At 41.0% G+C, this 26,257-nt stretch overlaps 3 protein-coding genes across 5 annotated transcripts in view; 2 read left to right on the top strand and 1 right to left on the bottom strand.

The window, feature by feature from the left end:
- Positions 1-3,305, top strand: part of rock1 (Rho-associated, coiled-coil containing protein kinase 1) — a 48,065-nt gene extending 44,760 nt beyond the window's left edge. The window contains exons 32-33 of one of the 2 annotated variants that reach the window (XM_054759848.1): positions 5-212; positions 1,854-3,305. In XM_054759848.1, the coding sequence (XP_054615823.1) occupies positions 5-212; positions 1,854-1,857 (212 nt within the window). In that variant the 3' untranslated portion in view covers positions 1,858-3,305. The other variant, XM_054759837.1, reaches the window with a different exon arrangement.
- Positions 3,306-3,518: 213 nt separating this feature from the next.
- On the top strand, positions 3,519-13,842 carry usp14 (ubiquitin specific peptidase 14 (tRNA-guanine transglycosylase)). 2 transcript variants are annotated; one of them, XM_054759870.1, is made up of 16 exons: positions 3,519-3,683; positions 4,435-4,580; positions 7,878-7,910; positions 7,993-8,097; positions 9,988-10,091; positions 10,216-10,274; positions 10,412-10,542; positions 10,614-10,694; positions 10,763-10,839; positions 10,914-11,028; positions 11,981-12,046; positions 12,122-12,214; positions 12,289-12,417; positions 12,504-12,564; positions 13,096-13,203; positions 13,277-13,842. In XM_054759870.1, exons 1-16 carry the CDS (start codon positions 3,668-3,670, stop codon positions 13,423-13,425), a joined length of 1,473 nt encoding a protein of 490 aa, XP_054615845.1. In that variant the 5' UTR covers positions 3,519-3,667; the 3' UTR covers positions 13,426-13,842. The 2 variants fall into 2 exon arrangements, with proteins under 2 accessions (XP_054615845.1, XP_054615852.1); XM_054759877.1 differs by lacking the exon at positions 3,519-3,683 and adding an exon at positions 3,748-4,350.
- On the bottom strand, positions 13,835-26,001 carry thoc1 (THO complex 1). Its single transcript, XM_054759860.1, has 21 exons — positions 25,909-26,001; positions 25,665-25,738; positions 25,528-25,588; positions 25,381-25,450; positions 21,048-21,166; positions 20,924-20,972; positions 20,748-20,843; positions 18,236-18,318; positions 18,085-18,158; positions 17,912-18,020; positions 17,705-17,839; positions 17,194-17,294; positions 17,052-17,118; positions 16,917-16,967; positions 16,778-16,848; positions 16,596-16,691; positions 15,513-15,578; positions 15,367-15,450; positions 14,545-14,692; positions 14,373-14,460; positions 13,835-14,235 (listed from the first exon to the last, which is right to left on the bottom strand). Exons 1-21 carry the CDS (start codon positions 25,981-25,983, stop codon positions 13,958-13,960), a joined length of 1,995 nt encoding a protein of 664 aa, XP_054615835.1. The 5' UTR covers positions 25,984-26,001; the 3' UTR covers positions 13,835-13,957.
- Between the last annotated feature and the right edge of the window lie 256 nt (positions 26,002-26,257).

Raw genomic sequence — 26,257 nt, 5'->3', positions numbered from 1 at the left:
ACAGTTAACTACGACGTGACCTCTGCCCGCGACATGCTCCTGCTGGCCTTGACCCAAGACGAACAGAAGAAGTGGATTGGCCATCTTGGAAAGAAGATACCCAAAACCCCACCCACCACATTTTCGAGAGCCTCACCTCGCTCCATGTCCACTCGCCCTGGACCCAACCAGTCCTTCCGCAAAAACCCTAAAAGCAATACGACAAAACTGAGGTAACTTTTGGACCTATTTTCTACTTTTGTGAGCACGACAAATACGGCTATAATATACACAATGTTCCTAAATGGTACCAGTATTGGACATACACCAGAATATGTTTAGTGCAGGGGTCGGGAACCTTTTTGGCTGAGAGAGCCAAGAAAGCCACATATTGTAAAATGTATTTCCGTGAGAGCCATATACAACTAACAACAACTGACAATACAACTAAATGTGTGCCTTATTAAGTATGACCAATAATTTTAGAGTATAATAATTCTCTGACTTTATTCTGTTTAATAACGTTGTTATATTGAAGGTAACCAATAATAAATACTGTAAAATACTTCTTACCATTAATGTGACTTCTGTGCTTGTGGAAGAAAATGGATGGATGGATTAAAGTGCATAAAGAAGTTTTATATTTTGAATGTTATTTTTAACACTGATTTCTGTAAAAGAAAATTACAATGAAAAAATGTTAGTGTTAAAGCCAGAGGGCCAGATGCAGCCACCAGAAGAGCCACATCTGGCTCTCGAGCCATAGGTTCCCTACCCCTGGTTTATTGTATTTCCCCATATAGTGGTCAAGGCTGTTTTGTCGCTCCACTGCAGAGGGTAAGGGTAAGGCGTTTATAGAGATCAGCACCTTTTCTTTACACAAATACATGTTTATATATTATAATATTACAACATTAATACTTCCACTAATAGTGAAACATTATATAACTAGAGGTAATTACATCCACAAAGTAAAGGAAATAGAGTATATATTTGAGGTGTGACGTGTTCAAATACGCACTCTGCAATTGACTAATTAATCAGGGCATGGCGTCTAATAGAGTGGAGGTCTAACTATGTTAGTTAGGAAATATTGCATTCTACCACCAGAATGAGTAATTGTAGTTGTTTTGCTATTGATCATTTTGTGCTCAAGGACAGCCAATTAATTTATTGGGGCACGACGTCTAATAGAGCGACAGTCTGAATATGTGAGGAAAAACTGCATTCTACCGTCCAAAGTAAATAGCTAGAGAAAATGGACTTTGTCAATGTCCATAATTGCTTTTTGCTATTAGTCCTGATCATGATGTGTTCAAGGATGGCTCGAAAGTTTGAAATCTCAGGTTTTAGCTACTGTATTGTGCTAGATTTTATGACACTAAGTGTTTTGACTTGTATGCAATGCTCAGCATTGACGTGAGCGTGTCGCCTGTCCTGGGCTGTGATGTGCTGGCGTGTCAGTCACATGACCTGCTGTCTGTCTCCTGTGTTGTAGCAGAGCGCAGTCCAGCCTCCACGCAGCAGACACAACATCCAGCACTTGTTGACAGGAGATGCTTCGTCAGAAAAGTGTGGATGTCTTTTATAGCATTACCTATTTATTATTATTAGTAACTGGGTGTTTCTAACACGAGACACTTGGTGGCTGGCTGTTGGTTGTCAGGTGGGATTCTTCTCTGTGTTGTTTGGATCCATGACTAACTTACTGTGTAACACACAAAGGGGTCTTCCTATGTCACCTTGGCAGTGAGATGCAAAGAGATGTTCAGGGTGTCACATTTGTCATGTTTCCTCTCGTACGGGCTACTAACCAAGCTCGAGGTATTTGTGTTGTCTCTCTTTCACTGGACACCTGTCTCTGTTTCTTTCAGCTAACCGTCTCAACCATTGGATTTGTAGTTTCTGGACTATTCCTATACTTTCCCTCCCTCCCCTCCTTCCTCGTGCATTGTGTTGAGCACTGTATTAGCAAATAAGCAAGACACAAAGGCGTGATGGACATTGAGAGAGGCCTGAATAACCCACCCACCCCACACCACACCATCCTGCAAGTCCATCACTGTCTCGCAGCTCTACATTTGTACCAGAAGAGGGCACCCTCGTCCTGAAGGCCAAACGTCAAGCTGGACAGGACACGTGGAGACATTATTTTTTAAATACATGACACTTGTGGTGGACAGTTGGGAAGGGGTGTTAGCTGGGACTTTAAGGTACTGTCATCCAGGGATTGCAGTGATTGTATCTCAGGGGTGGACACATGGAATAACATGCCTGACAAGATCCTGGCGTTAAATGCAAACAAACTTCCGTTCAACAAACATGACTGATGCCTTCATCTATAATTCTCTCTCTGGCCTTTTTTTTTTTTTTTAATTCGTACTACTCTCCAAGTCAAGTTTATCAGATTTGGAACAGTATTTGGGACGTGAGTATTATTAGATGTTTTTTGCGTGAGGAGCATGTAAGATCATCATTAAATCTATGCATTATTTTATTCTAATTATTTGTATTGCTCCAAGCCATAAATAAGGATGCTTCCATTGTAATGGCATATAGGAGTCCTAAAAGTTCCATCACTTTTTGTTTATTTGGTACATTGTCTTGTGATATGTATTTTTTTTTCTTGTATTTTTTTGTAATGTATTGCCTTACATTGACTCATAGATAAATGGTTCAAAAAGGAAAGCATTAAGTTAACAAATGTAAAACTGCACTGTTTGAATTGTAAATTATTTGAAGAAGACTAAACAGGTGTAGCATTTGGCCCACCTAGTGCCTTATTAGCCTTTTGGATATTGATTTTACTGCCATATCTTTTTTTTTTTCCTCCTCCAAAACGAGACAAATCATAATGCTTCCATCTTATTACTTTTTTTTAACTGCCATATATGTGTGGTTTTATTGTAATTTGCTTTCTCTGGTTTGAGTATATAAACTATATATATATTAGATTACCTCTTTTTGGACGCATTGCAATGAAATTATATAATTATAAAAAGGCCCAAGACTCCACTCATATCATGACAGATGATATCATGACAGGTGGTGTAGCTAAAAAGAAGCCACTTTGTCTTTAACGCGCCATGGTCTCGTGAATGCAAGACACCCCCTCTGAAGTGTAAATAATGAAAGAGAGAGACATATGGATTATGGGACTTACCTCCACATTTTTTTAAAAAAAACTTTTTGTTCGGTTAAGAGAAGAAAAAAAGCACTGGAACTCTGATCTACTCTGGTCTTGGATAATTAAGTTGCATGGTTTATTTGCATTGGAGTCCGCACTGATGGATATGTCAATAAACATATCTTTATCATTCACTGTAGACTCGTAGTTTCCATATATGTTCTGAAAATATGAGGCCCTGAAGTGTTCCGTATCGTTTAAGGCATTAGCTGTAGTTTTTAATGTATTTTTTAATATATATTGTATTTGTTTTTATATTAAATAATATTTCCAGTCTTATTTTGGGTTTGAATGCTGTCATTTAAATAAACACTGACCAGCATGATGTATGTCAAATGCGCCAGGCCTGGCTAGTAAATTTCGGAGCTCATCGATAACTCCAGCGTGTTGTAGGCAGCGTCATTCTATTTGAATGAAGTTCACACTAGTAACAACTAGCCAAGTCATTCGCGCCCCGTTGAACTGAAAACAGGAAGAAACATACAAAACAGTTTGCCAAATATGCCGGTTTTTTCAGGTATGGGCTCGTTGGCAATGCGGCTTATTTAACGACAGTGTGTAAAAGTTTTGTAAGTAGACTGCATTCGTGTTGAGCGCAGTAACGTGATTTAGTGTGTTAGCTTCATGTGCGGTTAGCGAGCTAACTGTTAATGGCTTGTGTTGTAGCCTTTAGCTTGCCACCTAACGCGTTCGTGTAAATAATTACACCAATAGATAAATGCATACATGTGTAACAGTTAACTGATAATAACATTGTATTTGCGCTCAAAGTGACTTTTTAGTCGAGTCGGACACTATGGGTAACTGGCAACCCTGATAGCCGTTTAAGCTAACTCGGCTCGTTGGGCTAACGGGTGGTAGTGGTTTTCATTTTAAAGCTGTCGTTCGTCAAATCAGTCAAGAGCGTTTTTATCTTAGTTGTTTTATATGACTACATTACATCCGAAATAAGATACGTTAGACTTAAGTCTGTTGTACACAGGTACCAGTGCTAACAAAGCTAGCTAAACCCCGAGTCCAGTCCTGTCGAAGCTTTGTTTGCGTATTTGTTTTAAATTACACAAATACGGAAATGTTAAACTCAAAAAGCGTTCTTTAATGTGCCAAACTATCAAAATAAAGGAACTGCTTGTCATGCACTAGTTTAACTGCACAGTCAACAGCTAGCCTTGCTCCTTAGCCAGGTAATGCGGCTAACTTTTTCTGCTGTGTCATGCATTGTAGAGGTGCACTTGTGCATTTTTGGTGATGTTCATTCTCTTTCGTAGTCAACGTGAAATGGGGCAAAGAGAAGTTTGACGCCGTGGAGCTAAACACCGAGGAGCCGCCCATGGTGTTCAAGGCTCAACTCTTTGCCCTGACAGGAGTGCAGCCGGACAGGCAGAAGGTGATGGTGAAGGGAGGCACCCTCAAGGTAAAACACAGAATGAAGGTTATGTTAGGGTAGATATTGTTTACATGTCAGCCGATACCGGAGCCAAATCAGTACGTTTGAAACGGCGCTGGTGCCCAAATCGGTACTTTAAAAAAGGAAAACATGCAAGTTATGTCCAAAACCAGTGCCTTTTTATTTTTGCAGAATTTTGTCACATGCAAGTTGAATAGAATAGTAATTTAAATACTTAAATAATATAAAGTTCTGTTTTCGGACTAGGTGGAACAGTCCCCTGAATGAACATAAATATCTGGGGCATAAATGGGAATGATATATGCAGTCATCTTTATGCTGTGGTGATGTCGTGTGTGTGGGGATTACAAACTCTATTGGGGTCACCAGGCGGGCACCCTCCTTCATTGGTCAGGGTTTCCACAATATGTAATAGATCTTGGCGGGGTGCCACGGCTCAGTAAAAGCGGCCACTCCTTGGAAATTGTTTTTTTTTTACGTGAAAACAATGTAATCAAGTAATACAGTGTGGACATGTATGCTATATCAGGGGTGCCCATTACGGCGATTGCGAAGGTATTGTGGGTCGCGTGTCACCTGCAGGCCTGCAGGAAAAAAAGTAAACTGTTTCATGGCTGCACTTCATGTCATAAACTCTACAATTTCACGAAGAATTGGAAAATGTGCCATTGGTGAAAGTCTGCCTCCCATGCAGCCCACCATCACAGCTTCATGAAATTCTAGGGGAAACCCTGATTGGTGTTTCAATGATAGGCCCGTAACACCTCCAGAGAGCTCATTGTAAAACACCTGGTGTCCCAGGTGTGCCCCCCTCTGCTTTCAACCCTTCTGTGCCCCTGATTTTACTTTGGGGCCCAGCAGATGTCTCGCCTCTTCACCCAGAGCCACTGACTAGCTTCCTCTGCTGCTCTTGAAAGGGCTTTGATGGTTTGGCGTTTGGGTTTGGCCTCGAATTCCCAAGTCGTTAAGCAGCCTCATATAGACTTTCCCACTAAGCCTCTGCAGTCGACTTGCACGGGGCAAACCTTGGCTCTCCATCCTCGTTTTTTGGCATCGGCTGCCAGCTCGGTGTACTTGAGGGTCTTGTGTTTTAAGGCCGCCTCCAGAGCATCCTTCCAGGGAACGCAATGATGTAAACTTTGAAGTGTGGAGGACCAGAGCACGGGGTCTGGTCTGAGGTTTGTTGTGGCAATCTCAGAGAAAACAGGAAAAAAAGGAAAACAGAGCCTTTGGTTCAGATCTGCCACTAATTTCTAGTCACATGCCCGTCCCAGCTGTCTGATGTTGTGTGGACTTCAGCTGGTGTTGCACCTTCTTGGATGAATGCTCTTGCAGATGCTGAATGGAGTGGTGGAGAAGGCAGGCAATTGACCTTTTTGTGTCTGTTCTCCAGGGTAGTTGCAAGGCACTTTAGGACATGGTTGGGTTGCCAGATGTAGCGGCCTTGTAATAGGCTTGTCTTGTAGCCAACCAGAATGTGTTTCAGATTGGCTGGTGATGGACAGGGGACATGTAGATTCTTCTCAGCACCTTTGGTTGAAGTTAGAGGGGTAGGCAAGACATGGCACATGGCCAGTAAGATGAAGCTAATGCGAAATGCTTCCCTGCCCAACAGCTCCCTCCAAGAGAACTTTATCCTCTCAAATCCCTTCCATCTCTTCCACTGTTCTTGCTTCGCTTGCGAGACACCCTTTGCATATGTCACTGCCTGCTCTTGCCTCCGCACCTCCTTGACAACCTGATGTTGGCGCTGAGCTGGAGCTGCCCAAGTCCAAGGCCTCCTCTGCCTTATTGCACAAGACCAACAATGTGTCTGTGCTGAGATCTGCCTCAGCAAATGTAGTCGTCGTCTCCACACAAGCAGCGCTGCGCGCACACACACACGGTCAGCCTGACATATTCACAGCTTCACACGCAGTTGGGCAACACAGAACTTTTAACATTGCACGTAACACCCGGGTCGTTACATTGTCATTATCAATTTTATATGAGGCTGTAATAAACTCCTCTATAAAGGCAAGTATGATATTGTAGCGACCTGGAAGTGCTGTGTTGCGTAGATGTCTAAGTGTTTTGTGTGGACTTGAACGCATCAGGCGTAGTGTGTGCGTGACATGAGTGAGGACGATGGCTGCAGTGCATGTGTGGAAACGGCTATGTTTGCTGATACTCTTTTGGCTAAATTTTCTGACAATATTAAAGCTAGTAATATTATAAGATGTGCTAAGGCTTCCAAGTGTGTGTCAGGTAATGGAGGGGGCATTTTCACAAAGCAAGGCTTGCTTCATTTAGGGGAGCTGGAAATTATGACGTCCAAAGACCAGCTGGCCGGCTGTACCACGAGACTGCTTTGGGAAGTGGGTTTGTTTATGCCACAAGGTTTGACAGCAATATACTGTATACCCCTCGGGCTTTAGGGTTGCCAAACGTCCCATGAAAAACTGAATTATTCCGCATATAGCCTAAAATTGACGCACTTTTTCCTGTGAGAATGAAAAATAGATTGTAAAATGTCATTTGGATTAATGAATGGGTGTTTTTACATGAAACTTTTATGGCAAACACTATCATTGTTGTTATTATGCATTATCCTGAGGTGGTGTAATGGAAAACGTCCCTGACTTTTGAAGCAGAGTGTGTGGGTTCGATCTTTGACCAGACTTGTGCCAGAAGAGTCAAGATATTTATATAGTCTAAATTTTAAGTTAAATTATCATTCAATTATTTTCTTGATGTGACAGAAAAACATTAGACACAACCTGCTATATCATTATAGTGCTATCTATAGTGCTACCATTTCAGCAAAATGTACACACACATTTTATTATACACATCTGTGATTATTTGTATTATTTATTTATGTATTTATTAGTCATACATTTTTTTTTGTAATTCATAGTCACTCCCAACAGCCATAACAGACACAAAACTAGATGCAGCACACATTATGTAGTAGGTAGTTTGCACATGAAGATTTGAGAAATGAACCAATTGTCCGGTAGACTTCAAGAGGCTTCATCTCGCCATCACTAAAGCACAGACATGGCTCACGGATTTGAAATCTCCACAGGTGGTATCGGCAATTTCTAATGATATATGTATCGGGACCCAGTACCTCATTTCAGTGTCACCAAATTAATTCAGCACCGACATATACTTAGTCTGGTTACTACTGTTTCTGTCAGCATCTGTGCCGTTATGTTACAGAATTTGATACCCATCCCGAGATCAGATAGTGTTTTGTTTCATTTTAAAACCCAAAGTAGCCTCAAACTCTCAATCCATGTCTGCTGTATGTTTTAGGACGATGAGTGGGGGAATATAAAGCTGAAAAATGTAAGTACTCAAGTATTCGCTTTAAACGGATTGAGACTACTGCAGTGTCTTATATTGCCGATTGCCTCTTTATTGGTTTTAGGGAATGACTCTGCTGATGATGGGATCAGCCGAAGCTCTGCCCGAGGAGCCGGCTGTCAGGCCCATGTTTGTAGAAGACATGACTGAAGAGCAGCTGGCCTCAGCTGTGAGTACCTAAATGTCCCATATTATAGTATTTTCCTACAAATAAGTCTTAGAGGTCCCACAGTAGTATATTAGAAGTGTGTTGTCTAGAGGCGAACCAATATGGGACTTTTGGGGCCGATACCGATATTGGGGCTGAAAAAACGGTGATATCGGTGATATAATAATATAATTTCTGAAACAAGAGCATTGATATACACAGGACACATACTGTACATGAACATAAATGCTTATAATACCCAAAATACGATTCAACACAAAGAAGCAGACGACTACCAAATTAAAATAAGGAAACTGAATTAGTAAGACTGTCAACATAAGGACATGCCTCTTTGTGATTTACTTTTAGGTGTTGCCACAAATGTGTAGTATTCTTTGCTTTGCTGATGCTGGAGCCCTGGCTAACTTGCACACTGCACATGTTGCATCTAATGTAACGCCTCCACACTTCACTGTTCCGTTCTGTCTGTAAGATGAAAATATATACGTTTAGTGCATTTTGGTAATTAGCCTAGAGTTTGATATTCACAAAAACGTTACCAATATCAATTAGTCATATTTACTAGTTATTGAAAAGTTTTATCTGCAGCCAAGAAGCGCTATTGTGTACTTTAAAGAAAGTACACAAAGAAGGTAATTGCGATCTATCAGTCTGGAAAAGGTTATAAAGCCATTTCTAAAGCTTTGGTCCTCCAGCACACCACAGTGAGAGCCATTATGCACAAATGGCAAAAATGTGGAACAGTGGTGAACCTTCCCACTATTGCCCGGCCAACCAAAATTATCAATGTCCGGCCATCTGTTCATGACCTCAAGCTGAAACGAACTTGGGTTCTGCAGCAGGACAATGATCCAAAACACACCAGCAAGTCCACCTCTGAATGGCTGAAGAAAACAAAATGAAGACTTAGGAGTGGCCCTGACCTGAATCGTATTGAGATGCTGTGGCATGACCTTAAAAAGGTGGTTCATGCTGGAAAACCCACCAATGTGGCTGAATTACAACAATTCTGCACAGATGAGTGGGACAAAATACCTCCACAGCGCCGTAAGAGACTTATTGCAAGTTATCGCAAACGCTTGATTGCAGTTGTTGCTGCCTAAGGGTGGCCCAACCAGTTATTAGGTTTAGGGGGAAATCACTTTTGCACACAGGGCCATTTAGGTTTGGATTTTTTTCCCCTTGATAATAAAAAGTTTAATTTAAAAACTGCATTTTGTGGTCAGTTGTGTTGTCATTGACTAATTTAAATTCATCAGATGATCTGAAAAATTTAAGTGTGACAAACATGCAAAAAAACTAATAAGAGAACAGGAAGGGGGCAAACACTTTTTCACACCACTGTACATTGTAACATAAAATGTAGTTTAGTCCCTTGTATTAAGTCTAGTAACGTGATGCATGTTTTAATTTGTTTGCATTCAGCATTTGTTTGAGCTGTTTGCAAATGCTCACTCAGTGGCTGCAGATGGAACTTTTCAATAGCTAGTAAATATGATGAATTAATATTGGTAAGATGTTTTTGTCAATAAGCCTTTTATAAACACATTATTTTAATTTAGTGGTCTGCTTCTTGGTGTTGAATCATATTTTGGGTATTATAAAAATGTATTCTCATGTACAGTATATATCCTGTGGATATAAATGTTCTTATTTCATAGATAGGTCGATATATCAGCCTTTTTCAGCCCCCAGTATTGGCATCAGCCCCAAAAATCCCATATCGGTCAGGCTCTAATTGTAACATCATTTTAAATTACATTTTGCCTTTACTGGATGTCACAGGGTTGCGAGGGTACTTGAAGTCTGTGGAAATGTTGGAATTTCTGAGTGTCTCTTTCTGTGGAGACTCGTTCAAGACATTTAAGTCCTGAATTTTTCATTTGTTAGATGGAGCTGCCTTGTGGTCTGACCAATCTGGGCAACACATGCTACATGAACGCCACAGTGCAGTGTCTGCGCTCTGTACCCGAGCTCAAGACTGCTCTCAGAAAGTAAGCACATGTCAACAAGCGCTACTTTTCTTTACACATCAGTGCTTTGGAGTCTACAGCCAAGCTATGCCATGTTGGTGTTTCTGTGTCTAGAATATTTTTGACTGTAGGTGTATCTCTACAGGTATTCCGGCGCACTGCGATCCTCAGGGGCCAGTGCACCATCACAATACATCACAGCAGGTAGGAAGTACAATACATAGAGTATGTAGTCGTAGTAGGTACCCCAAAGGAAGGTGCCATCTTACGCTTGGACAGTGCAAGAAATGTTTATTTTTTCTGCATACAGAAGTGTACTAACAGTATGTTGGTATGTTCAGCTCTGCGTGATTTATATGAGACTATGGACAAGACCTCCTCCAGCCTACCCCCAATCATCTTGCTGCAGTTCCTCCACATGGCCTTTCCACAGTTTGCAGAGAAGGGAGAGCAGGGACAGTACCTCCAACAGGTTAGGATGGAAGATGGTAAATGTCATCTCTAGAGTGTATCTTTACGTCTGAATCTTCTTTTTGTTGTGAGGATGCTAATGAATGCTGGCTGCAGATGGTAAGAGTCCTTCAGCAGAAGCTGGAGCCACTAGAAGCAGAGACTGCCATGGAGGTAGAACCTTTGTCTTCACCAGACTTTGCATTCATCATCATAACTCACTCATTTCTTTCTATGCTTAGACCGACACTGAGAGTGCCTCCGCCTCCTCCAAGAAGAACTTCATCGACCAGTACTTTGGTGTAGAATTTGAAACAACGTATCCTTTGTGGAGTATTTCTTCACCATATGACTTCTACGCTTCAAGATGGTTTTTCCTCAAGTCCTCCTCAGTATGAAATGCACAGAGTCAGAGGAGGAGGAGCCAATCAAAGGCAAAGAGAGTCAACTTCAACTCAGCTGCTTCATCAATCAAGAAGTCAAGTATCTCGCCACGGGACTGAGGCTGGTATGTACGGGATGTACCTGAATGCATCCTCAGTGGCCATCCAACACAATCCATTCCAGGATGAATTTACAAACCATTCTCCACTCATAGTGATTAGAATCTGTTCTTCCTATCACCTTTCAATGTCCCATGTTTGGTGCTCTTGTGCAAATTCCAAAAGGGCCAATTTTGTGGCGTTGAAGGAGGCGAGGCCTTTTGAAGATGTTTTTCGTTCTTAAAAGCCTTCTCTCGCAGATGTTGTCTGTTGGTTATTGGACTGCACTCGGCATCAGTAACAGCCTTCATTTGGAGGATCATTCTGTGTCTTGATGGACAGCGAATCGGATCCTCCGGCTCAGGGCATTGACATTTTTTTTGCATCTACCACTTGACTTTTTTGTTCCATAACCCTCAGGATCTTTGAAGAAGTTTAAAATGACCGTCTTACTGCGTCCAACCTCAGCAGCAATGGCGCGCTGCCAGGGTCCTTGCTTATGCAGCTCAACAATCCTACCGCGTCCAAAGACGCAAAGCTTTCTGGTCTTTGCCATCAAGAGATCACGACCGTGTGGATACCTGACAGAAAATGACATTGAATCCACGTTTGTCACGATGAAAGGCTGTGGTCTTAAACTTTTGATCATTTGATGAACAGCCTATAAATCATGTGTTCCAGGGTCAAAGTTCAGGATGATTTGTAAGTGTAAAAAGAAGTTAAGCACTGTGAATATTAAACCTAAAGAAGTAAGTAGGTTTTTCCATTGTTGCTTGAGCCATGTTATACTGAGCAGCCTGGACAGAGACTTTCTCCCTTTCCTATGGTTGTCGCAATCACATTTTTTGCCTGTGGCCTCACAAAAATGTCAAAGAAAAAGCAAAAAGACAGCAGTTGTGTTTGTGCGAGTGTTTTCCTTTGCATGATGAGCTGGTTTCCATATTAACACCTTTTTTTTGTTTGTTTTTTACTCTCCAGAGACTGCAGGAAGAAATCACCAAAATGTCCACAAGCTTGGAAAGAAATGCTCTTTATATCAAATCAGTAAGACCAATAAAATACTTTTTTTAAGACACATGAGGCCAATTCCTGACATGTACCTTCTTCTTGTCGTGTTAGTCCAAACTGAGTCGCCTCCCGGCCTACCTGACCGTGCAGATGGTTCGTTTTTACTACAAAGAGAAAGAGTCCGTCAACGCCAAAGTCCTCAAGGTGGTCACCTTCATGTCCATCTAAGCTGATACTAGCTTGTTTGTGTGAACGTGTTGTCGTTTTTTGTGTTATAGGATGTCAAGTTCCCCCTCATGCTGGACGTGTACGAGCTGTGCACGGCTGAGTTGCAGGAGAACATGCTGCCCGTCAGGTCAAAGTTCAAAGAGGTGGAAGACAAAAAGCTGGAGAAGCAGCAGCAGAAGGTGAGGACATGGATCCCGTCATTCCGAGTGAATTCTTGCCAAGTGTAACCTGGAATTTGACATTTCATCAAATGTCGTTAAAACAGCCAACAAAGAAAGCAGGTGCAGTCCAGGAAGTGAAATACCAACCTTTCTCCTTCCCTGATGGTAAGTACTCACATCTCTGACTTGTACTTCACCACAAATACCTTCCACTGCTTCCCGTTGGGCATTTCTGTGTGGCGTTTGCATGTTCTCCCCGTGTGCGCGTGGGTTTTCTATGGGTACTCCGGTTTCCTTCCACATTCCAAAAACATGCATGGTAGGTTAATTGGAGACTCTAAATTGTCCATAGGTATGAATGTGAGTGTGAATGGTTGTTTGTCTATATGTGCCCTGTGATTGGCTGGCAACCAGTCTAGGGTGTACCCCGCCTCTCGCCCAAAGTCAGCTGGGATAGGCTCCAGCATACCCGCGACCCTAGTGAGGATAAGCGGCATAGAATATGGATAGAGTGATTAACTTTTCGTCAGGGGTTTGTTTTTCCCATCAAGGCATATACTGTAAAATAAAAGGTTGCTTTGATACTTGTACTTTTTCCCCATTTTTGTTGGGTTTTTTTTTGGGGGGGGGGGAAGCTAAATGTCTTATTGCGCATGTACAGTAAGTATTCTATTATAAGATCATGGGTGCCTACAGATGTTGGTTCCAACAACAGCGGTTACTACGACCTTCAGGCTGTGTTGACACATCAAGGCCGCTCCAGCTCATCAGGTCACTACGTGGGCTGGGTCAAGAGGAAAGAAGGTGGGTGCTGTTGGCACTTTAATGTAGCAACAAAGAAATGTCATCAAACGGTTCCTCTCCTCTGTAATAACAGATGAGTGGGTGAAGTTTGATGACGACAAGGTGAGCGTGGTTTCTCCAGAGGACATCCTGAGACTGTCTGGTGGTGGGGACTGGCACATAGCATATGTTCTACTCTATGGCCCACGGCGGCTGGAAATACTGGAGGAGGAGCAACAATAGCGTCTGTCCGGCTGGCGGGCAAAGAGGGGACAACGCAAACAAATTGTTACTGTCTGCTTACATGTCACCTCAACATTCTGTAAACAACTCAAACCTTGGTGAGCTTCAAAACATGGACTGGTACCAAGAAGCTGCAAATGTTTTCTACACTGTCTATTTTTAAAGCCTTTCACCAGGTGCTTGTCATCCATCGCTACGCCTTTCACTCACGTCCTCTCCGGCTCTTCAACTTTTCTGCCAAATACAAGCAGCAGTCAGCCATGATGCTTACAAGTCTTACTGTGTAAAAATATTGGTTCACTTTGTCTAAGCAGCAAATGTGTAAGAAGTCTCACTCATCGCCACTCTGTTATAAGTTATTGACTGATGGCTTTTCATAAGTGCTGAAAATAAAGAGTATGCCACTGTATAGCAAAACCTGTCTTTAATGTCAGCTTGGAAATAAATCTACATGTTTTTTTTCACAGCTCATGCCCACAAAAAACATTTTTGGCCTTAACACACAATTACAAAAAAAAGCTCTAAGTTCTCTTTAGGCCTCACTGAGGCCATCCGCCATCTTGGAGAAGCCAGCGGCATTGAGGGCCGCAACCAGGTTTTCCACCGTAGCCTGGGCCCCCTCACGGTCCTGCCAGGTGACCAGCAGCAGTTTGGCCTGTATGTCTACATCATCACTTTCTGCCTCAATCTCACGCAGCTCAGCTGCACTCATGTCCAAGTGGGAGGACAGCGTCTTCCAGCGAGCTCCCATCTTGGAGGCGATGTCGTCCATTTGCTGGTTGTTCACCAGTTTGCTGGGCATGCTTGGGCCTGCACATGAGCATTTAAAATTTGAGAGTTCAGAAATGATTTGGGGGTGAGGGGTTAAATATATTTCTGTAAAGTCATAATGAAAAAAAAGTTTCAGTAGCAGGTGATTATGATAATTAGCTATTTATTCGACTCACTGTCGTTGCTGTCTTTGAGCAGATTGTCTCCGTTGTCGTCGTCGTCATCATCTTCACCCGTTTTAATCTCCTCGGAGGGGATGTCCTTCTGTGTAGGAAACACAAAAAAAAAAACAAGAGCATTGTAGCCATTTATGTCCTCACTGTGTGGCTTAATATGCGTGATCCTTACAGGCAGCTCCTTGGCCAGCTTGCTGACCATGCTGTCCAAGTAGTCTGCCAGGCTGTTGAACTTCTGGTTGGTGGGCTGAAAAAAGTGAGGACTTCTTCTGGACAACAACCTCAGTGCTCGCCAGCCGTAGTTTGGATTACGAACAACTCTGCACCACACAGACAACAAAGAAGCCTTTAAGAAAACTAAGAAGAAAAGGTACTTAAAAGGAAAACTATACTATTTTTGCAATATTGCCCATCATCCACAATCCTTATGTGAGACACGCACACACGTCTTTCTCTCTTCTGTGCATTCTAAAGATACAAAAACAGCAAAAAGACACTGCTAAGAATGCACATAATGGGAAACGCTCATTGCGCCTATAATGCCTTTTGAAAAACACTCAAAGCGCCAACAACACTCCATTTACATACAGTATAATGTGACATGCATGCTAACCAAGCTCCAGCAACATTGTAGCCTCAGACTACCACCAAAAAGGTAATGTTTTTATTTTTGAGTTTGGAAAAGTTAACGCTAGGTGTAGGTGTTCGTTTCCATGTTGCTTTGTGAAGTCAATACGCCCAGGAAAGAAGTTCTGGTAATGCTTAAAAGGAATGAATCTGTTACTACCGTACATGGTCACAGCATGTCTCGAAAAGGGTTGGAGTGTTTTAATAGCTGCCTTTTTAGGCGGCATAGGTATGTCCCATTATGCACAGTAATGAGCTGTCTCTGTCAGAAAAGAGAAAGACGTGCATGTCTCACATAGGTTTTGTGGATGATGGTCAAAATTCCATAAGTGCAGTTTTCCTTTTAGTTAGAATTTTTCCATCTCACTTGTACTCATCCTCCACCATGTTGACAGGGTCGGCCTGCTCGATGGCCTCAGCAAAGAACTCATCCAGTGAAGGCATGAACTCCCTGCATCAACAACAACATTAAGAAATACGTCACACCTACAGGATGTCACTTCGTCTTTTTACCTGCTCTCTGACTTGCAGGCATCCAGATTGTCCAAGTTGAGGTTCCACAGACGAGTCAACTCATCACTGATGGAAAAGCAAAGATAAGTCACTTAAATATGCAAAGGTTCATAGAGAGGATTGTAAGGGCTCAGACTGCGTGAGTCATACTGTTTATTTTTATTGTGCAGGTTGGCAGTTATCATTAACTGGTGGGAGGAGCAGTTGCATCAATTACACATCTACATGTGCACGTGCAAGAGTGAGTTAGTGAACGTACTACGTCTACTATGACTGGTTTGTTTTGGTTCATGTTTATTGTGCAATTTGGTGATTATTAACTAGCAAGAGGAGCAAGTGCATTCATTACATGATGTGTCTACATTTGTCTTTGTGGATTATTTTGAGTCACACAGATTACTTCTATGATACAATGTTGCAGTTAGCATTGATAACTGGCAGGAGGAGCAACTGCATTAGTTACACAACATGTCTAAATTGTGTGCGCTCATGTGCGAGACATCCAAGGGTTTTGACTTTGTGGCTTATTTTGTGTCATTGCTTATTTCTAATGTCCAAGGGGACTATTACTAATTACTGGTGGGTGGAGTGATCGCTATTGATATGGCACATTGATGTTGGGCTCACTCATGAGCGACTGAACAGAGGACTTTGACTGCATGGTTTACTTTGAGTCATTCTATTTTATTTCTTTTGTGCAAGGTAGCAGTTATCAATAACTGGCGGGAAGAGCAATCGCTATAAATATACAAGTCTACTTTCTGCTCATGCATGCACGGGTCGGCTCAGACCTTAACTGTGAATTATTTTAAGTCATTCTGTTTATTTCTGTGACCAAAAGTGGCAGGAGGAACGATCACATGTGTTGTGTGAGCTAGTACATGTACGCTGGACTTTAACTCTGTAGCTTTTTTTGAGCATATTTCAATTGTGCAAGGTGTTGACTATCATTATTATAACTGGTGGGAGGAGTGATCACATTAAGTATATTACAGCGTTACAGTACGGTCCAATAAAGCAGGTTGTTTAAGCATGTTCCGAGTGCATGCGAGTCCATCCTAAAAAGAAAAAATAAATCCTTACTTCCCCATGAAGATCTTTCTGTCGGGTCCTTTTCCGAGGAAGTCTTCCGGAGCTGGTCGTTTCCTGGTGGGCCTCTTGGGTTTGTCATCTGTTGGTCTGGCGAGACAAAACAGCAAAAATGTTGGCAAGAAAATCAAGAGGAAAACACCGAAACGAGCTGCCAATGCTGCGCTTTACTGTACCGATCTTTCACAAAGCTGGGACACCCTTCGTTTTTCCAAGTGTTCCAGTTGTCTTCTGTGTTGAGGATGTGCTGTCATGAATGAAGCCCTCTGTTACTTCATGGACTGTTAGCTTTATTAGCCTAATTTAACAACTTACTTCCACCATGGTGGCAAACTTGTCCCCATCAGGAGGAATCTCACTGAGAAGCTAAGCAAGTTCACAGGTCAGCACCACAACACCATGTATGAAAATACTACAGTATAATACTGCAGTATTACCATTTATAGTTACCTGGTAAACTAGCTTTGTTGTTTCCTCGATCCATGCAGCCTGATCGTCATTCAACACGCAGCTGGAGCTGTGATGTCATCATACAAACAAAATGATCCCGTTGCAGTGTTTCATGTTCGCACATTTTATGTCCAAATGTTACCTTTTGAATTTGACTTGGGCTTTGAGGTACTGGAAGAGGATTAAGTACTGCAGCAGAATGTGGCGCCTGAAGTTACTGTCGCTCAGCTGCAAGTCCATCAGCTGCACAGACAACACAAATCACACAGGAGTTTTAAATGTAGGTATATTTCAATAAATTAAACAACACAAATAAATCATCCATAAATGAAATTTGTTTTTTTGCTTTGTAGATTTTAAATTTGTATTTATTTTTCTTTTTTGGTTTTATTATGACTTTTTCTACAGAATACCTGTACAGCATCTCTAATAACAGTTTAATTTGTTGCTGTCTAATGTAACACGTGTATCTCTCAATTGTGTACGTTTATATGGAAAAACTGTTTTTGCTTTATGGCTAAAAATAAAAACATGACACACTCTGGAGATGCAACATTTTCCATTAGTCAGACAAAAGTACAAGTTTTTCATATAAATATCTGACATTCTCTGGATATTAATAATAATCCATGAAAAATAAATAATGAGCCCACCTTCTCGCTGGTGAGGAACTTGGCAAAGTAGACGTGTTCTCCGCTGGATGCTCGGAGCTCCTCCAGCTTCCTCTTGGACGCCTGCATGTCGTCCAACTTGAAGCTCTTGAACACCGCCAAGGTCTCGTCCGAGTACTGCAGCGGTCAGAGGTGATGTGACCAACACCTGCTTCACCATCCAACCACCATCCGGTGACATTTAAATACCTTGAGAAAGGTCATCCAGGAGACTTTGTCGTAGCACTGCACTGGGTTTCTGAAGTAGTCCTGCAGTGTCCAGAACTTTCTGTACAGGTTGTAGTCAATGGGAATGGAACTGAAAGCACAATTGGCTAAGTGACAAGTGCTTCCTCAAAATGATTGCACAGTAGTTTACATACCACGCTGCTGGTGCATCCTCCTCGCCCATCTCTCCTTCCTCCACCTCCATGCCATCTTCCTTCTCTTCTGTGTGCTACAAGGACACACAACAACGTAGAACTACTTGAAGAAAAGAAACATGCATATGATGCAAAGTGGAGCTGCTTTTACTTTTTGCCCAAAAGTGCTTTCGCCTTCATTTTTGTTGAATACAGTTATGTTGTCCAGGTTGAACTGGCTCTGTAGATTCAAACCTGCCACACAACACAAAACACACATTGTCATGGTTAGGGTTATTGGCAGCATGGTGGACAACTACAACGCATTGTAGATATAATACATTAAAAACAAATACTTCCATAAAATAGTACAAATAAGGATTACGTGAACAGTCGTTCCTCCCCACATTGTGCTTGTAATTTCATGGCTTCATTGTACCATCGTTTTTCAAAAATATATTCACTGACTACAGACAATTATTAGTAAAAAAATGTGCAAATCTTGCCTAAATTAATCATTTTCAAGCATTAAAAAAAACACTAAATGAACTAAAACACAAATATAAGACACTCAAAAAATGCACTGAAAGACATGTTGATATGCACACTAGTCACTAGGTTTCTGTCATGTTACATTAGCAACCAGAAGAAGTCCTGGAGGTAAAAAAAACAAAAACAACAATGAACTCTCCCAATGCTAACATGTGTGAGTCTATACAGTGGAACCTAATTCCTTCCTCAAGGTCCAACTCTAGCCAAAACGGACACAAACCAAATCAATTTTTCCTCATAAGAAATCTGATTAATTCGTTCCAGAAAGTCAAAAATGTTAACACAAAACATTGTTGTAGCTTTACAATTACGATTTCATATGAAGAAAACAATTCCAAATGCATATACTGTGAATGCATATACTGTACATGATGAATGCAAGGGATACATGAACATTTCAAGGAAAATGCACTTTTTTTTAATTTTGCCCAATAGCCACAATCCTTATGTGAGAGAATAACACATCTTTCTCTTTTCTGTGCGTTCTAAATAATAAATCGGCAGGAGATGCTCCCAGTCAGTCGAGCGGAGCGCTCATAAAAGTCACACCGCAACACTTACAGATTTTGGAACTCGGTACACGCATATGGCGCTCCGCATTATAAGGCGCCCCGCCCATTTTGGACAAAATTTAAGACTTTTAAGTGCGCCTTATGGTCGTGAAAATACGGTATATAAAAACAGACAGCTCATTATTGCACATATGGGAACCACCTCTTCTGCCTATAAAGCCTTCTAATAAAGCGCCAACAATGCTCCATTTACATATGCTGTAATGTGACGTTCCTATTAACCAAGCTACAGTGACATTATTATTATTTATTATTATTATTATTATTATTATTATGAACAACATTGTTATGCCGATCAAACTACGTTACTGGCACATTGACACTTAGCCACACCAGCTAGCTACTCGGTGTGGTGACTATAGATGTGTTACTTTCATGTCTAGAGGACTCTATTAAGAGTTAAAAACCATATTTAGACGGCGGTAAACAGATTTTCTATAACTACAAAAATATTCCATTTATAAAAAAGGAATCCTACTTTGCAGAGATTAATTTATTACGTTTGGGTCTGGAACCAATTAACTACAATAAACGAGCGATGACTGTACTATAAAATGTTATGTAAATGTAAAATGTTCATTATACTATTGAAATCTTTTACGTATTTATTTACCGTACTCATTTTAATTTAATTATTGTTTTTATTTTATTAGAAATGAAAATACAAAAATGTACAAATAATTAACCTTCACTGTTACATATGTAACTATAGTACAAAATATTCTTCTCAGGCCATTCAATCGATTCCAACTGGACCGTTCAGGTTGTCTTAGAAGGAGTTTCACCTCTTATCCGAGCAGGCTTCATCAGTTCATGCTCAATTACTAGGTGGGACACACAGTCAGCCTAGATCTGTCCTATCTAGTCTGAACTGATGAAGCCTGCTCAGATGACTGGCGAAACATCTCCTAAGACAACCTCAACAGTCCAGTTGCGATCAATTCAATGCCCTGACAATACAATGACCTGGATGAATGAGAATATCCACAGGCAGAGTACGAAATATATATACGGTATATATTTTTTTTATTTTACAGTATTTTGTTATTGTTTCAGCTAAATGCTTTAGCTCACCAGTGACCCTGAACCAGATGAGTGGAAAATTAATTATAAACCAGAGAAATAAAATAAAAATGTAAAACAGAGAAAAATAAATATTAAAAATTACATCTGGTCAAATGACTGCTACAAAACAATATATGAAACTAGCAAGGACTGTATGTATATCGTCACCTTCTTAAAATAATCGCCCCAATTTTTCCTTGCCTAAATCAACTCCTTATGATGCCACCCACCTTTGGTCAAATCGGCTACATCCTCGGTTTAACAGATTATGTGATACTACACCTTTAGTACGGCCTATGTCAAGACTGTGACTTGGGCATGTGTCTCAATTTTTTGAAAAACTTAAAATGACTTAGCCGATGATTCTAAGAAGGCAACGATATCAAAATGAGCAAAATAACATGAAAAATTACAAAACAGAATCATTATCATTGTAAAGGCTGCACATTTTTGATGGAGCTTGCTTGAGAGTTATTGTCTAGTCACTGTTCTTACCAGATTTTTCAGACAGAGGGAAGAGACGAGCCAGAAAAAGCTGAATTCGCCCACAGAATACTGTATTCTGAGACTTGGACAGGCGCCGTAAAAGATCTACAAAACAGACAAGATAAGTGAGTAACTTTAAGAAAGAAAATACAAGAAGAGATGAATATGAACAAACAATTGCTTACCATTACACATCCTCAACAAGTAGTTCTTGCCAGCAGTGTAGAATGAACTCTGTGAGAGAGTGCATGTTTAAAATTTGTAAAAGTTTTACGAATATAAGCATTAAGGATGTAAGGTATCATTTACTGATGTCCAGGTGGAAACGTTCTCCTCGACAAAGGAGAAGATTTTGTCGCACTGATCGAGAGGAAGACAGTCCAGGACATCTCCCAGCAGGATGAACGGAGTCGTAGCAGAGCAGATCCCTGCATGGATACAATACTGTATGTTTATTATTGTGGGGGTCGTTTACAGTAGTGTACAGCAGCCTAAAGAAGGGGTGATAGCCCTTTAAGCGCCAAAGTCGCAAAATTCTGACACGCAACGTTGTTGAATACAACAAGCCATTCCTGGAAATATGGTATGTTATGTAATTAATACTTTACACCAGAAGATGGCAGGCATCTGTAACTTTAATCTGAGCAACATTTGTAGGCGTAGTTTTATGCAAAGTGTAGGAGTTTATAGATGCCAGTCCACAAGCAGCATATACTTTTGCCAATGCTTTGCTTAACCATGTTTGGGGTGACAGGAGGGGACGTGGTGGGTTGTCAAAACACCGCTAATTGTGAGAGGGTAACAAAAAAAAAAAAAGAGGCATAACCGGTAGTATCTCCAGGAAAGTCCTCTGCAAAAAATGCACTTCTAATAGTTAGATAAGCTAGATAATAACCTGGATGAATTATAATATTCACAGGCATAATAGATAGATATAAAGTATCTATCTATGTAATAATAGTGGTATATAATAGCAGTTGAGACAGCAGTGGTGCTCAAGATCCCGCTGTAAGTGACGACGATTATGGCTGGGTATGCTTGAGAGATGAGGAAGAGTATCACAAGTGGATCAGACATTTTGATGAGCTGGCATCGTAGAGAGGGATCTGACAAATTCTGAGCCTGGTGACGTCATGCTTTGCAAATTAGATAAGTACATTTACTCCCATCACAAACTTTGGGTCATACTGATGATTTTTCTCATTTACAGTATACCTTTATCTCTAACCATTTTCAAGCTACAACCTTTTTGAAAAAAACTCAGGCGCCCAAATGGTTAAGTGAAGAAGAGAAGTGTGAAAAATAGTATGTATGAGGGCTGCTCTGATTAATGGGCCACCGATTGATATTGTCCAATTTCTGTAAAAAAAAAAAAAAAAAAAAAAAAAAAAAAAAAAAAAGTGATCTGAATGCTGAGAAACGCCTTTCAAAGCTGATCACAAAACCCGATCAGCATGCGGAGGAAAATCCTCCATGTCGGCTGTGTCACGTAGGGTTACCAACAAAATGACACGCTAGGACGAAGCACAGTCAAAGCTGTGAAAATGGTGAGTCACTTAACAACTTATTGTGTCCAATCTAGATTGATCATTAAAATTCAAACAAAATTTGAACTTTCAGAGTGTTTAAAATGTGAGGAAAATGTTATTGCCTGTCTGAGAAAAGCATATTAAAAGTGAGGGGTTTTGCAGCCTTAAAACCTATGATAATTGTAAACACAAAGTTTTCACTTTCGCGATAAAAGAGGGAACACTGTGTGTGTGTGTGTGTAAATACACTCCTGATCAAAATTTTAAGACTAGTTGAAAAATTGCTAGAATTTGCATTTTGCACATTTGGATCTGAATGAGGTTTTAAGTAGAGCTACAATATGCAAGAACAAGAAGGGGGAGTGAGACAAGAAGCCTTTTGAAAAAATAATTTATTGAAAACTATTAAACTGAAATAGGCTGTTTATCACCTGATCAAAAGTTTGAGACCACAGGCTATAAAAGCCAAAATCTGCTCAATATTTTAATTTTCTGTCAGGCATTCACACTGTAATGCCCTCCTGATGGCTAAAGCTAAGAAGCTTTCTCTTTTTGAACGTGGTCGGATTGTGGAGCTGCATAAGCAAGGCCTCTCGCAGCGTGCCATTGCTGCTGAGGTTGGGAGCAGTAAATCAGTCATTCTACATTTCTGGAAAGATCCTGAGCATTATGGAACAAAAAAGTCAAGCGGTACACCCCAAAAAAAGCACACCTGCGCTGAGCTGGAGGATCTGATTGGCTGTCCATCAAGAGACAGGGCGGTCTTCGACCCAAATTAAGGCCCTTACTGGTGCAGACTGCAGCGCAATAACCATCAGACGGCATCTGCAGGAAAAGGGTTTAAAAAACAAAAAAGGAATTCAAAGACCTCGTCTCCTTCAACGCCACAAAACTGCCCGTTTAGACTTTGTCAGGGAGCATCAAACATGGGACATTGAAAGGTGGAAAAAAGTTTTATTCTCTGATGAGAAAAAATGTAACCTTGACGGTCCAGATGGCTTCCAACGTTACTGGCATGACAAGGAGATCCCACCTGAGATGTTTTACGTTACTGGCATGACAAGGAGATCCCACCTGAGATGTTTTCTACCCGGCACAGTGGAGGGGAGTCCATCATGATCTGGGGTGCTTTTTCATTCGGTGGAACACTGGAGCCTCAGGTTGTGCAGGGTCGTCAAACGGCAAATGCTTACGTGCAGATGTTGCAGCGGGCATCCCTCATGACTGAGGGCCCTCGTCTGTGTGGTAACAGCTGGGTTTTTCAACAGGACAACGCTGCAGTTCACAATGCTCGCTTGACCAAGGACTTCTTCAGGGAGAATAACATCACTCTTTTGGACCATCCTGCATGTTCCCCTCATTTAAATCCCATAGAGAACATTTGGGGATGGATGGCAAGCGAAGTTTATAAAAATGGCCATCAGTTCCAGACAACTGTCTGTTTGCCCTTCCTTCCTACTGAGAACACTTTATGTTCGGGTTTGGAGAGTTTTTTGTTATTTTTTTGAGCAAAGGTCTTAAACTTTTGATCAGCTGATAAACAGCCTATTTCAGTTTCATTGTTGTTTTCAATAAATTACTTTTTCAAAGTGCTTTTTGTCTCACTCCCCCTTCTTGTTTTTGCATATTGTAGCTCTACTTAAAACCTCATTAAGATCCAAATTTGCAAAATGCAAATTCTAGCTATTTTTCAACTGGTCTTAATATCAGGAGTGTATATATACACTCCTGATAAAAAAAAAGCATTTTGCACATTTGGATCTTAATGAGGTTCAGTAGTGTTGCAAAGTTCCAATCTTGGCACTGAAAGGTCTGTATCTATCGGCTTTTATTGTAGGGAAAAAAACAATACCGACGTTGGCCGATATCACGTTTTTATGCCAGTATCGGCCCGCTGATTATCGGTGGCCGATCGGATATCGGACATACCTAATATATACACATACACACAAATATATACACATAGATAAATATACACACACATATACAGTACGTACACTCAACAAAAATATAAACGCAACACTTCTGTTTTTGCTCCCATTTTTATGAGATGAACTCAAAGATCTAAAACTTTTTCCACATACACAATATCACCATGTCTCTCAAATATTGTTCACAAAATATTCACAAAGTCTAAATCTGTGATAGTGGGCACTTCTCCTTTGCTGAGATAATCCATCCCACCTCACAGGTGTGCCATATCAAAATGCTGATTAGACATCATGAGGCGTGCCTTAGACTGTCCACAATAAAAGGCCACTCTGAAATGTGCAGTTTTATCACACAGGACAAAGCCAGAGATGTCGCAAGATTTGAGGGAGCATGCAATTGGCATGCTGACAGCAGGAATATCAACCAAAGCTGTTTGTGTATTGAATGTTCATTTCTCTACCATAAGCCGTCTCCAAAGGCATTTCAGACAATTTGGCAGTACAACCAACCAGCCTCACAACCACAGATCAAGTGTAACTACACCAGCCCAGGCCCTCCACATCCGGCATGTTCACCTCCAAGATTGTCTGAGACCAGCCACTCGGACAGCTGCTGAAACAATCGGTTTGCATAACCAAAGAATTTCTGCAGAAACTGTCAGAAACCGTCTCAAGAAAGCTCATCTGCATGCTCGTCGTCCTCATCGGAGTCTCGACCTGACTCCAGTTCGTCGTCGTTATCGACATGAGTGGGCAAATGCTCACATTTGATGGTGTCTGGTACGTTAGAAAGGTGTTCTCTTCACTGATGAATCCCGGTTTACACCGTTCAGGGCAGATGGCGTGTGTGGCGTCCCCCCCCAATAAAACAAAACTGCACATTTCAGAGTGGCCTTTTATTGTGGGCAGTCTAAGGCACACCTGTGTACTAATGTTGATGTCTAATCAGCATCTTGATATGGCACACCTGTTAGGTGGAATGGATTATCTCAGCAAAGGAGAAGCGCTCACTGTCACAAATTTGTGAACAATATTTGAGAAACATGGTGATAGTGTATGTGGGAAAAAGTTTTAGATATTTGAGTTCATCTCATAAAAATGGGAGCAAAAACAAAAGTGTTGCGTTTATATTTTTGTTGAGAGTATATATACACACATACATACACACACGTGTGAACATACCCTCAGAAACCACATCTATACTCGTGTAAATAAGAGACAGGTAGTCGTCACAGTTTCTCGTCTGGTCGACCTGCAAATACAAATGACTTGAGCTCTCATAGTCAAGCAGATTTGAATGAAAATAAACCGTCTGAAAAGTTGTCTTACAATCTGCTCTCCAAGACTTCCCCTAAAAGCTTGGTCCAGTGTGGTCTTCTTTTCGGTGTCACTGATTAGCAGAAAAACAAGCCGTTCACTGCGCGCACATGTTTTGTGTTTGATGTTGAATGAATGTTGATACTTACTTTCCAGAGATTTGATTAAAGGAGTTTAGTATTGGTTTGCTGCTTTTCCCGGTGTATGCTTGTTTGATGGACGCCTAAGAAAAGATTTACAAAACATTGGCATTAGCTAAATGCTAGGTTAGCACACATGAAGAAAAACAGCACTAATGGTCCCCCGCTCGCAGAATGACGTGGTTTGGACTCACACAATACAGCGTTAAATACACTATAAGATAAATAAATATTTTTCGACGAGTTTCCCCACCGTAAACTTGTCTTTAGCCTCGACAAAATTGAACAGGGTAGGCGACATCTTCACGCCTCGACAACCGGAAGTCATGTTAAACTGCTTCCGGGTTTATACTTCTTCTTCTTCTTCTTTGTCGTTGAACGGCGGTTACAAGCTATACTACCACCACCCTCCAGATGTGAAGGATCCCGCTGGCTTACTGGCTTTACAGACAATATATAAAAAGGATACAACTAAAATTGGGTTATACTCTATTGCTAATTTTAATAGCTTTAAGAACTTCTAACAAATGTTTTGTAACCTTATGCCCTGTCGGTTTGCGTAGTTACACCACTATCACATTTATCAATCTAATATTTACGTT

The sequence above is a fragment of the Dunckerocampus dactyliophorus genome, chromosome 2 (genome assembly GCF_027744805.1).
Source record: "Dunckerocampus dactyliophorus isolate RoL2022-P2 chromosome 2, RoL_Ddac_1.1, whole genome shotgun sequence".
NCBI lineage: Eukaryota > Metazoa > Chordata > Actinopteri > Syngnathiformes > Syngnathidae > Dunckerocampus > Dunckerocampus dactyliophorus.
This window is presented reverse-complemented; position numbering and strand designations above follow the sequence as displayed.

What these genes read in the sequence shown, in the direction of transcription:
- usp14 (XM_054759870.1), top strand. An exon ending in GGAATATAAAGCTGAAAAAT is followed by an intron (nt 7,911 to 7,992) that starts GTAAGTACTCAA and finishes TATTGGTTTTAG; the next exon opens with GGAATGACTCTGCTGATGAT. An exon ending in CTGGGTCAAGAGGAAAGAAG is followed by an intron (nt 13,204 to 13,276) that starts GTGGGTGCTGTT and finishes CTGTAATAACAG; the next exon opens with ATGAGTGGGTGAAGTTTGAT.
- thoc1 (XM_054759860.1), bottom strand. Translation starts at nt 25,983, where the DNA reads ATGACTTCCGGTTGTCGAGGCGTGAAGATGTCGCCTACCCTGTTCAAT. An exon ending in AGGCTAAAGACAAGTTTACG is followed by an intron (nt 25,739 to 25,908) that starts GTGGGGAAACTC and finishes ATCTTTTCTTAG; the next exon opens with GCGTCCATCAAACAAGCATA. An exon ending in CCCAGCTTTGTGAAAGATCG is followed by an intron (nt 16,692 to 16,777) that starts GTACAGTAAAGC and finishes TTGTCTCGCCAG; the next exon opens with ACCAACAGATGACAAACCCA.